The sequence below is a fragment of the Gekko japonicus genome, unplaced genomic scaffold (genome assembly GCF_001447785.1).
Source record: "Gekko japonicus isolate JY-2015 unplaced genomic scaffold, Gekko_japonicus_V1.1 scaffold3725, whole genome shotgun sequence".
Classification (NCBI taxonomy): domain Eukaryota; kingdom Metazoa; phylum Chordata; class Lepidosauria; order Squamata; family Gekkonidae; genus Gekko; species Gekko japonicus.
In genome coordinates, this window is record NW_015165935.1 from 98,765 (window position 1) to 111,439 (window position 12,675).

The following is a 12,675-nucleotide window of genomic DNA, read 5'->3' on the forward strand; positions in this document are numbered from 1 at the left end:
TCTCGCCAAAGAGAGGGCTCTACGGAGTTTGGGGGTGTGAAGTTGGTACAGGTAAGAGGCAGGTTGGCCGACTTTAGGAGATATTCCAAAATACAGGGGTGAACAGGTTTTATTAGCAGCATTATACAGTGAATGTAGCTCAGAACAAAGTAGATTGGCTCTTATAATGGAAAAAGCCTCAGATTCAGGAGTAAGGAATCTAAGGTGATATCCAGGGATTTAATTTTGGATTCTATATAGGTAATCCAGTTAGAGTCATTAGATTCCAGTAGAAGCTGATAGGTGTAACTAGAAGGCCCCTTTAAAGTCCAGAAAGGCAGCATAAAGCTTGGCCTTTCCTCTTTTTGTATATTTATTTATCAAGTGAGAGAGGAGTGTTCCCTCTAAGCTGAGCTAGTGTAAGCTAGCTCACAGTTTTTACGCCTCTGGCTCACACACTTTTGTCCTAGCTCAGGAAGGAGGGCTCCGGAGCAAACTGATTGATGCAGTAGCCAAACGGCTCGCTCACCACTTCAATGCCGGCCGCTCACAAAGCAGGATTTTTGCTCACGAGACCCCACAGCTTTAGAGGTAGCCTTGCTGGAGACTCAGGGGAGCCACGTGCAACTGGGGGAGGAGGGGTGGCAGGAAAAGGCCCTTTCTGAGGTCCAAACTCCAGGCCAGTCTGCTGCTGGACCAAGACTACCCGCTGAACCAGCACCACAGAGTCGTTTCAGCATAGAATCACACAGTTGGGACCTCCAGGGTCATCTAGTCCAACCCGCTGCACAATGCAGGAAATTCACAAATACCTCCCTCACACTCCCCCAGTGGCCCCTGTTTCACGGCCAGAAAATGACAAAAAATCTCCAGGATCTCCAGCCAAACTGGCCTGGAGAAAAATTGCTTCCTGACCCAAAACTGGTGATTGGCATTTCCCTGGGCGTGTAAGAAAGGGCCGCGAGAACTAAGCACTGAGGTAACCCTCCCCGCCCTCCCTCTCGTGATCACAGAATCCGCATTGCTGTCAGGTGGCCATCTGGCCTCTGTCTGAAAACCTCCAAAGAAGGAGAGCCCACCACCTCCCGAGGAAGCCAGTCCCACTGAGGAACCACTCTAACTGTCAAGACGTTCTTCCTAATATTTAGCTGAAAACTCCTTTGATTTAATTTCAACCCGTTGGTTCATGTCTGACCTTTTTCAATTTTTCCAATTTTTTTTTTTGGGGGGGGGAAACAAAAAAGGCTTCAGGGGGAAAAAACGGGGAAAAACCGTTCCCCCCCCCCCCAATTTTTCCGAGCCTTCACATCTGTAGGTGGGGGACCCCAGATCCAACCCACGTACTCTGTAGTGACCACTGCTCTAGTGGGCCTAGACTCCTTTGCCGGGAGAAGGAAACGGAGAAAACGGTGAATGCTGTTCTGAACTCCTTGGAGGAAGGACACGATAAAGTGTTACTACTAGTCAGGGCAGCTGAATAGCTCTGACAAGCCTGAGCTTGACAGCGCCTGGAAGCGAAGCAGGATCGGCCCTGGTAAGCACTTGGATGGGAGACTACAGAGGAAGCCCAAGGTCGCTATGCAGAGGCAGGCAAGGGCAAACCACCTCTGCATGTCTCTTGCCTTGACCTGGATGGCCCAGGCTAGCCCAATCTTCTCAGACCTCGGAAGCAATGCAGGGTCTGCCCTGGCTAGTCCTTGGACGGGAGACCACCAAGGAAGCCCAGGGTTGCTACGCAGAGGCAGGCAACGGCCAGCCACCTCTGTTCATGTCTTGCCTTGAAAACCTTACGGGGTCGACAGAAGTTGGCTGCGACTTGACAGCGCTTCGATATTAGACAGATGGATAAAACCACTTCCTATTGAGATATATGTCAAAGTAATAGAGGTAGCAAGCAGTTACTATAGATCAGTTTGATCTGTTTGTCAGACCTAGCTGTCATGCTAGTAATGATGTAATTGCAGCCAGGTGTATTCTAGCAGGTGTTACTCTTTCAGGGCTTGTTAGAGTTACTGATTGCATCACCCTGTTAGAGATTGGCTGGGGTTTAGCATAATAACTATCAGTTTAGTAAGCTGGTGGGGACTTAGTTCTCATACACTAAGGCGCGACATGCTGTTCAATAACCTGTAAATATCTCTATATATATTCACCTTTATAAACTCTCTGTGCACCTTCATAACTGGTCAGTTTCCCGCTTCTTATTTACAACACCCAATACTTCCCTCAACTCTCCTCTGACCCTGGATTATAGACCCATGGGCGAGGCCTCTCTCTCGCCTGTGTTTTCTGTAAAGCACGCAGCCTGTGTGGGCAACTCTAGGAAAGGAGTGATGGCCATGAACGGGCCGGCTTGCTGGCCAGCTTGCCAGGGAAGGATTCCCGAAGCGTCCGACATCTGACGGCAAGCAGGGAGCAAAATCCAGCCGCTCTGTTTCTCCAAAGAAATGTTATATTAATTTTAATCCAATTTCATTCTGTCAGAATTTCAATAAGCGGCGCGGTGGTTATTTTTAGTTCTCTCTCTCCTTCTCTTCTTTTTTCTGTTCTAAAAAAGTCGTTCTCTACCCATTTTCTATTGAACTGCTTGCTGCTTTACCAGACACCGGGCGGTGGGTGGCTAATTGCTGAGAAACACTCTTGGGTTTGGATCCAAAGTTTTACTATCGTCAAGCTAAAGCACGCATCAACACAAAACCAAGAGGAAGATCTTGAAAGGCAATTACCTGCTTTATACCCAACCAAGGTCATTTTGGCTTAGGCTGGCAGCAAAAACCCTTCAAAACGTCGTTCATGTGGAATAAGTACACAGTGGAAATGAACAAGTAACTGAACAAACAAATTGTCTTTTGTGAAGGCTGCGCGTGAACGGAACGGCTTCTACTTGCCGCCGCCCCCCCCCCCCCTCCCCTTCGTTTTCCCTCTTCAAAGGTTTGTGAACCAGAAGCTGAAAAGGCTCAGAAACTGGCAGAGCACAAAGTCTGTAACCCAAAGAGCGTTTTCCTGGGTGTCAGCCCCATTGACTAAAGATGGTACTTATTTCTGAGCAGACCTGCTTAAGAGGTTTTGGAATCATAAGAACATAAGAAGAAGAGTCCTGCAGGATCAGGTTGGTCTACCTAGTTCAGCATCCTCTCTCACACAGTGGCCAACCAGTTCCTCTGCAGGGCCAAGAACAGGACAGGGAGGCCGAGGCCTTCCCCTCATGTTGCCTCCTGGCTGTGGGATCCAGAGGATTAGTGCCTCTAAGCATGGAGGTTCCCCTCAGCCACCATGGGTAGAAGCCATTGGTAGACTTATCCTCCCACGAATCTATCTAATTCTCTTTGAAAGCTGTCTATGCCTGTGGCCAGCACTACTGGCAGCGAATTCCACATTTTTATCACTCTCTGGGTAAAGTGGTATTTCCTTTTGTCCGTCCTGAACCTACTGCCCATCAGCTTCATTGGATGCCCTCGAGTTCTAGTCTTTTGGGAAAGGGAGAAAAATTTCCCTTTGCCAACTCTCTCCACCACGGGGAGATGTTATACTATCTCTATCGTGTCCCCGCTCAGTCATCTCTTTTCTAAACAGAAAAGTCCCAGAGACTCTTCAGCCTTTACTCACAGGGAAGGTGCTCCAACCCCCTCGTCATCTTGTTTGTCCTCCTCTGTACTTTCTCTAGCTCTGTAAAGTCCTTTTTGAGATATGGTGACCAGAACTGTACACGCTATTCCGAATGAGGCCGCACCACAGATCTTTACAGGCGCACTACAATATTGGCCGTTTTATTCTCAATCCCTTGTACTCGGCCACTTCAAACTTTCTCTTGCTTTAGAAGAAGAGAGGAAGATATTAGATTTATACCCCGCCCTTCACTACCCAAAAGTGTCTCAGAGAGGCTTACAAACTCCTTTCCCTTCCCCTCCCCACAACAACAGACACCCTGTGAGGTGGGTGGGGCTGAGAGAGCTCTTGACAGAAACTGCTCTTTTTCAAGGACAGCTCTTATCAGAACTACGGCTTGCCCAAGGTCATCCAGCCTGGTGCAAGTGGGGAATCAAACCCAGTTCTCCCAGATTAGAGTCCGCGCACTTAACCACGACACCAAAGTGGAGGGGAAGGGAAAGGAGATTATAAGCCGCTCTGAGACTCTGAGTGAAGGGCAGGGTATAAATCCAATCTCCTTCTCCTCAGCGTCAAACCAGGTAGGTGGGGTAGGCGGGGCTGAGAGAGCTCTTGACAGAAACTGCTCTTTTTCAAGGACAGCTCTTATCAGAACTACGGCTTGCCCAAGGTCATCCAGCCAGGTGCAAGTGGAGGAGTGGGGAATCAAACCCGGTTCTCCCAGGTTAGAGTCCGCGCACTTAACCGCGACACCAAACTTTAAACGCCAGAGACCCCAGATCCCAAAGAGCCAGCCTTGCGTGAGCGAGCACCGAATTAAGCGTAATCCTCGGGGGTGAAACTGACTAAATGTGGCTCTCTGGATATCACGGTGCTCTACCCTTCCTTTCACTGTCTTGTGAAGAGTCACATATTCAGAACAATTAAAACCTTAAAGCCCCCCAACTCCAAGCTGCTTCTACCTGATGGACCTAAGCATATGGAGCAAAGGTCCATCAGTGGCTATTAGCCACAAGGTATAGATAGGGACTCTGGGGCAAGTGATGCTCTGTCTTCTTGGTGCTTGGGGGGGGGTCAACAGTAGGAGGGCTTCTAGTGTCCTGGCCCCACTGCTGGACCTCCTGATGGCACCTGGTATTTCTGGCCACTGTGTGACACAGAGTGTTGGACTGGATGGGCCTTTGGCCTGATCCAACATTGGCTTCTCTTATGTTCTTATGTCTGGGGCAAGGGATGCTCTGTATTCTTGGTGCTTGGGGGGGGGGCAACAGTGGGGGGGCTTCCAGTGTCCTAGCCCCACTGCTGGACCTCCTGATGGCACCTGGTATTTCTGGCCACTGTGTGACAGAGTGTTGAACTGGATGGGACATTGGCCTGATCCAACATTGGCGTCTCTTATGTTCTTACCATGTACCCCGCCGTCATGTGGCAAGTGTACTGCTCAAGAGCACCTTACTATACGCATCAACTCAGTTGTGGGCAACATTTCCTCACTAGAACTGGCTGCCTACTTGGTTTCATCCAGAAGGTTTTCACTCACAGTGCTCAGCTGAGAGAGCACAAGTCAAGCAAGAAGAAGAAGAGGAGATTGGACTCATACCCTTCACTCGGACTCTCAGAGCGGCTTACAAACTCCTTTCCCTTCCCCTCCCCACAACAGACACCCTGTGAGGTAGGCGGGGGTGAGAGAGCTCTGAGAGAAGTGCCCTTGCGTTAACAGCTCTGACAGAACTACGGCTTGCCCAAGGTCATCCAGCAGGTGCAAGTGGAGGAGTGGGGAATCAAACCCAGTTCCTCCCAGATTAGAGCCTGCGCACTTAACCACGACACCAAACTGGCTTTCAGCAAAGGTACCCCTGACAGCTGAGCCAGCAGGGTCATTCTCAGGAGCTTTGCAAAGACCGTTCTCCTTCATGCACGATCTATAATTTGTTTTAAAAATGGAAAGGAGGAGGGGGAGGAGATTGGAGATTGGATTTATACCAAGTCTCAGAGAAGCTTACAATCTCCTTTCCCTTCCCCTCCCCACAACAGACACCCTGTGAGGTAGGGTGGGGCTGAGAGAGCTCTTTCGAGAACTGCTCTTTGGAGATCAGAACTTGTGACTGACTCAAGGTCATGCCAACAGCTGCATGTGGGGAATCAAAATCCACAAGTTCCTGTATTGTTAGACTGTGTGGCTGGCATGCTCCCAGATTAGAGTCCGCGAACTTAACCACTACACCAAACTGGCTCTTTCAGAAGCTGAATGGGGGGAAATAGGATACTCTTAATCACACTGAGAGACAGCAGGTCTAAGGGCAGACCCTTATAAGATCGATTGCATTTAGTTAATTTGCAATTTTGATCTTAGGATGACGGGTTGGCGGGCTCTGCAGTCCCCTCTCTGTGCATCGAGAACCTCCCGAGTTAGAAGGCACCACCCCGCAAGTCAGAATTACCTCTAGAAGCAAGCTGACGGTATCCACGTGGACTTCCTGCAGCCCGACTATTTGCACGACGTGTTTACTGTCTTCCCGGGCAAAAAGCCTGCAGAGGAAACCTTAGATTAGCAAGGAGATGGACTTGTTTGCTTCGTAACGACCACCTACTGCTTCCTTACTGAGGAGTACAGTTCATACAGGAGACACACAGGGCCTCGGTACACTGAATTCTGTGCATATGCGTGAATGTCCGGTTGGCAGCCACGGATCTGCCTCTGCGAAACCCTTGTAAGGCAACAGTGAGACGACTCCAGCTGGGCTCGAGGTCCACGGCCGACGGCTCCCAACCATCAGTCAGAAGTTAGTTTATTGTATTTATCTGGATGTATAGTCCACTGCATTCTAACGCAGATTGATTGTATAGTTGAGATTTCCTGGGGAGGGTGGATGGGATCATTTCATTTCACACTTGAAAGTTCAGGGGCGGCACACGTTTGCTGAATATATCAGCTAGGACAATCAGCAGCGGAGGGAAAGTTAATTATGTTGATATTTAAATTGTCATCTACTGGCTTCAGAGCTAATAATCCAGAGAGATGGCGGAGTGTTTGCGTTTCCCCTCCCATTAGGGCCTCCTCCCGGTCACTTTCCCTGTTCAAAATCGCTAAGCGGTTCCTTTAGCATGTAAATGTCTGATTCAAGTCTCAGGTCACCTTGCCGAGAAACAAGAACGTGAGCGAACCGCATTATCGGCCCGGCGCAGAGAATGTTAAGGAGTTAGAAGTGCTTGCCAGGAGGGTCGAATGGGAGGAGGGGGTAGGCGATATACCTGGCCAGCAATTAGGTTTATGAGGGGCACATATTACTGATCTTGGGCCAGCCACACTCTCTCAGCCTGCTCTACCCCACAGGGTTGGTGTGAGGATAACATGGAGGAGAAGGGAATGATGTAAGCCTCTCTGGGGCCCCGTGGGGGAGACAGGCAGGATACACATGAATTAAATAAACCAAAAATAAAATCTGTCCCCTTCTGTTGCCGCCATCCGCCAGCAGGTCAAGACTTTTCTGTTTCTTTTGGCTTTCCCCCAATGATCCGTCCTTCTTAACCAATGTCTTAATTGCTGTTTTTAATTGCTTTGCGTGCATTTTAACTTTGCCTTTTAATCGTTTTAACGATGTGTGTTTTGTTTTTGTTTCAACGGTTTTAAAATTGTGATTTTATCATGTGTATTTTAGAGGGTTGGCTGACTTGGTGGCCCTTGGGAGTGAAGAAAGGCAGGGTACAATTTTTGTAAACAGACAACCCTGTAGAATAGATTAGACTGAGTGCCAGCGACTGGCCCAAGGTCACGCAGCAAGCTCCCCTCACAGGGTGGAGATCTGAACCTTGGACTCCCAGATATTCATCAGCCACTCTAATGAGCATGGGTACATACACATGCATGCATTCCAGATGTCTGTCTTTTAAGAAACTTTAATTCAACTTGGAAAGAGCAAGAGTCCAGGAGCAACTTAAAGACGAACAAAATTTGTGGCAGGGTATGCGCATGGTCAAAGCAATGGTATTCCCAGTAGTCATGTATGGCTGCAAGAGCTAGACTGTAAGGAAGGCCGAGCGCCGAAGAATAGATTCTTTTGAACTATGGTGCTGGAGAAGACTCTTGAGAGTCCCCTGGACTGCAAGGAGATCCAATCAGTCAATCCTAAAAGAAATCAACCCTGACTGTTCCCTGGAAGGCCAGATAATGAAACTGAAGCTCAAATACTTTGGCCACCCAATGAGAAGGGAGCCCTCCCTGGAGAAGACCCTGATGCTGGGAAAGATTGAAGGTCAAAGAAGACGGGGACGGCAAAGGATGAGATGGTTAGACAGTGTCATCGACGCAACGAACATGAAATTGAGCAAACGTCAGAGGACAGCGGAAGACAGGAGGGCCTGGCGGGAGCTGGTCCATGGGGTCACGAAGAGTCGGACTCGACTGTGCGACTGAACAACAACAAAATGCGCTTCCGTGAGTCACTGATGCGAGTCTTTTAGGTGCTCCTGGACTCTTGCACTTTTCTGCTGCTACAGACAGACTAACATGGCTGCCCATCTTGATCTGGAAGGCACCACATTCAGCCATCAACCCTGAGATATAAGGACAGATGGACTCGGATTCTAGCTGTATCTGAAGAAGTGAGCCGTGACTCACGGAAGCTCCTGCCCCGCCACAAATTTTGTCTAGTCTTTAAGGTGCTGCTGGGCTCTTGCTCTTCTCTACTGCTACAGACAGACTAACAGGTCTTGATCTAGTTCTACTTGGCTCCCTCTGATTTACGGTCCTTGTCGCAAAGGCTGTGCCTACTCCAAGTACCTCTTCCTTCCATTTAGCAAGTCGTAAAGCTGCCCGCAGTAGATCTCGTAAAAGCTAATCCAGACGTGAAGGTCTTTCCCGGCCTGGGATGTTTCTAAGTGTCGGAAGATATCTCTGGCCGCCAGGGCGTACAGCCCCGGGTTTTGGTGCGAGCCGATCATAGTGTAGGTCTTGCCGGCCCCAGTCTGCCCATACGCAAAGCAAGTGGCGTTGCCGCTGTAACACAAGGAAAGCAATTACCTTATTAAAAACAAACAAACCCAAAACAGCAATCTTTATGTAAAGCCGTAACGTTCAGATAAATGTCTCTGAGATAGTGAAGGTGGCATCTTGCTGGAGGACTAGATTTTACCACCTTCGGCTGATTAGACAGTTGGTCCCCTTCCTCGAACGCAACGATCTGGCATCAGTGATCCACGCTATGGTCATCTCGAGGTTGGACTACTGTAATGCTCTCTACATGGGGCTGCCCTTGGGGCAACTCCGGAAGCTGCAGCTAGTGCAGAATGCTGTGGCCAGGTTGTTGATGGGTCTCCCCGTGAGGGAGCACATCCAACCTGTGCTGAGGTCGCTGCACTGGCTGCCAATAGCATTCCGGATACGCGCCAAGGTGCTGGTTTTGACCTTTAAAGCCCTTAATGGTCTGGGGCCTGCCTACCTGAGGGACCGCCTTTCCCCATATGTTCCCCCGAGAGCACTGAGATCCGGGACACAAAACCGCCTGGTCCCCCCTGGCCCTAGGGATGCTAAGTTAACAGCAACAAGAACCAGGGCGTTCCACCTTGCTGCACCGACGCTATGGAACGAGCTCCCAACTGAAATTCGAGCTCTGCGGGATCTTCAACAATTCCGTAGAGCGGTGAAGACCGAGCTGTTCCGACAAGCGTTCTAATAGCCCTGGCCACACTGGCCGCGCCACATAAGCACTAGCACTTTATACGGATGGCCGCCAAATCTCAACAGGTTGAATTCATTGTAATGTTTTATGGTTTTATGGTATGACATTGTATTAGTTGTAATAACTGGTTTTAATTGTATACTGGTATTATTTGTAAGCCGCCCTGAGCTGCCTTGGCGGGAGAGTGGGGTAAAAATGTGATAGATAAATAAATAAATAAATAAATAGATCTGGGTCCAGGAGGTGTCTGACGAGCAGAGCTCCGACTCTCGAAAGCTCATACCCGGAAACTCTTGTTGGTCTCTTATGCTGCTACAGGACTGGAATCCAGCTCTTTGACCGACACAGCTGGCCTCTCTTGCCGAGGAGGAGATTGGATTTATGCCCCGCCCTTCACTACCCGAAGGAGTCTCAGAGAGGCTTACAATCCCTTCCCCTTCCCTTCCCCACAACAGACACCCTGTGAGGTAGGAGGGGCTGAGAGAGCTCTCTTGAGAACTGGCCTTGAGAGAACAGCTCTGAGAGAACTTGTGACTGACCCAAGGTCACACCAGCAGCTGCATCTGGGGGGGGAGGAAAGGGGAATCGAACTCGGTTCTCCCAGATAAGAGTCTGCTGCTCCTCACCACTAACTAAAATTCTACTTTGTGAGCTACTGGCGTTAAAGTTGTGAGCGAGCGATTTGGCTGCTGCATGAATTGGTTTGCTCTGAAGCCCTCCCTTCCTGAGCGAAGAGAAAAATGTGTGAGCCAGAGGCTAAAAAACTGTGAGCTGGCTCACACTAACTCAGCTTAACAGGCACCTTGTGAGGTAGGAGGTAGAGTCCACTTCTGCAGTTGTATGAAGCAAATTCTGAAGCCAGCAAACTCTGTGTGTGTGTGTGTGTGTGTGTATACACACATACGTACAAAACAAATTGTGAGCAGTGGGTTACATAGCCACAAAATGCAAACATTATTTGTGATATTTCTTTGCAAGGAAGTATTCAAGGTAAGCAGCTAGAACATCCACAGTTAAGAAATCCTGCTCCTGTAATGGGATAATGTGCAAGAGGTCATGCTTGCGAAAGTCTGCATGAAAGCAAAACCAAGGGAGAAGGGGGAACATAAAACAAGCGACGTGCGAAAACAACGGAGACTTTACCGTAAGCAAAAAGCACACGATGAGGCCCTACCCATTGAATATGTGCTGGATGAGGGGATGAGCGGTCTTCATGTACACATCCTGATTGGAACATGCCTCCCCAAAGACTTCGTCAAAGTAAAACACATGCTGGAAAAGCAAAAGGGATATATTTATATGAGAAGGAATCCCCCTCCTTTAATCTGCCCTGGTTGCAAAATGTACAGCCTGGGGCAGGGCTCTTTTTGTAGAAAAAGTCCAGCAGGAACACATTGGCATAATAGACCACACCCAACAGCAGAAACTCATTACCATATTAGGCCGCACCCCCCACGTTACCAGAAGTGTGGTCATCCAGCCACACCCACCTTTTGCTTCTTATTCTGTTTACCTTGTTTGTTGTCAAAACCCAGGGCCTTTTTTGTTTAGCAGGAACTCCTTTGCATGTTAGGCCACACACCCCTAACGTAGCCAATCCTAATGAGTTTCTGCTGTTGGGTGTGGCCTATTATGCTAATGAGTTCCTGCTGGGTGTGGCCAACTCGGGAGCCAGCCGGAACTCTGTTCCTGTGCGTTCCTGCCCCAAAATAGCCCTGGGCTGGGGTAGGGTGCCCATTCAAAACCCAGAGAAATCTGAGCACTTAAACAAAGGGTCCCCAACCCATTGCCCATGGGTGCCAAGATGCCTGCTAAGACCTTTCCTGGTGCAGGTCAAATGTTTTTAGAAAGCGGGTGGGGATTTTGCCTGGGAGGACTTCTGACTGATCACTAGTTATCTGTTGAGGAGCTACTGTTAAGAGTTAGAATCATGCTAAGACCTTTCCTGGTGCAGGTCAAATGTTTTTAGAAAGCGGGTGGGGATTTTGCCTGGGAGGACTTCTGACTGATCACTAGTTATCTGTTGAGGAGCTACTGTTAAGAGTTAGAATCACAGAGTTGGAAGGGACCTCCAGGGTCACCTAGTGCAACCCCCTGCACAAGGCAGGAAATTCACAAACACCTCCCCCTCCACACCCGCAGTGACCCCTGTTCTGTGCCCAGAAGATGACAAAAACCCTCCAGGATTGCTTCCTGACCCCAAAGTGGCCATCAGCATTTCCCTGGGCGTGCAAGAAAGGGCCACGAGAACTAAGCACTGAGGCAACCCTTCCTCCCCTCCTGCTCTGCCCAAGTTCACAGAATCAGCAATGCTGTCAGATGGCCAGATGGCCTCCGTTTGAAAACCTCCAAAGGAGGAGAACCCACCACCTCCCGAGGAAGCCTGTTCCACTGAGGAACTGCTCTGTCAGGAAGTTCTTCCTAATGTTTAGCCGAAAAAGGCAACAGAAAACAACTCCGCCCCATCCTCTACACGGCAGCCCTTCAAGTACTTGGAGTTGGTGATCCTATCCCCTCTCAGTCGCCTCCGCTCCAGGCTAAACATACCCAGCTCCTTCAGCCTTTCCTCAGAGGACTTGGTCTCCAGACCCCTCACCATCTTCGTTGCCCTCCTCTGCACACCTTCCAGCTTGTCTGTAGCCTTCTTAAACTGTGGTGCCCAAAACTGAACACAACACTCTCGGTGAGGTCTAACCAGAGCAGAGTAAAGCAGTACCATCACCTCACGTGATCTGACACTATACTTCTGCTGATACAGCCCAAAATCGCATTTGCCTTTTTAGCTACCGCATCACACTGCTGGCTCATGTTCAGTGTAAGGTCCACTAAGACCCTCCTTCCAGACTCTGCTTGTATCATTTGGGAGAGTTAACTCTCCCTTTTTTAGATTTCAGATTTTTCTGCAAACGGGCTTTTCTCAGGTTTTATAGAAAAATCTGTCTTCTGTCCATGGTCCCAATCTCCAGATTTAAGTATCCACAGATAGTGAGAATGATATACATTGAGAATGATATACACGTGACAAAATGAAAAACGCCCCGACCCTGTAGTGGAGGCTTATGCGTGGAAATGAGTCAGCGAAGCCTTTAATGGTGTGGAGGTAAAGAAGAGCCCACTAAGCCTCTGTTATTGTTTGCTCTCGGTATCCTGACCAGGATACACCCAGGCCTGGCCCGACATGCGAAGCAGTACGGCACACCCACCCATTTAATCCATACAAAAGCATACAGGGATTTCTGAGTGTTAAACGTTGTGCAACAGGCAGACACTCAACAGGCAAAGCTAATAACAGGTTGACTTTTCTGTGTGCTGCTATTTTATGCCTTCTGGAAAGCAAAACCACAGAGTTTCTGATGGCATGATGGTTTCTAGGGGACAAGTAATAAAAAGGTAAATGCATTTTTAAAGCGTT

The 12,675-nt window shown here is 49.0% G+C and overlaps 1 protein-coding gene across 1 annotated transcript in view; it reads right to left on the reverse strand.

Moving 5' to 3' along the window:
* KIF24 (kinesin family member 24) overlaps nucleotides 1-12,675 on the reverse strand; it is a 50,515-nt gene that overhangs the window by 26,162 nt on the left and 11,678 nt on the right. Inside the window, exons 3-6 of the mRNA XM_015411432.1 lie at nucleotides 10,438-10,535; nucleotides 8,366-8,581; nucleotides 6,009-6,114; nucleotides 2,500-2,510 (exon numbers count right to left, since the gene is read on the reverse strand). Coding sequence (XP_015266918.1) covers nucleotides 2,500-2,510; nucleotides 6,009-6,114; nucleotides 8,366-8,581; nucleotides 10,438-10,535 — 431 coding nt within the window. The remainder of the gene's footprint in view (nucleotides 1-2,499; nucleotides 2,511-6,008; nucleotides 6,115-8,365; nucleotides 8,582-10,437; nucleotides 10,536-12,675) is intronic.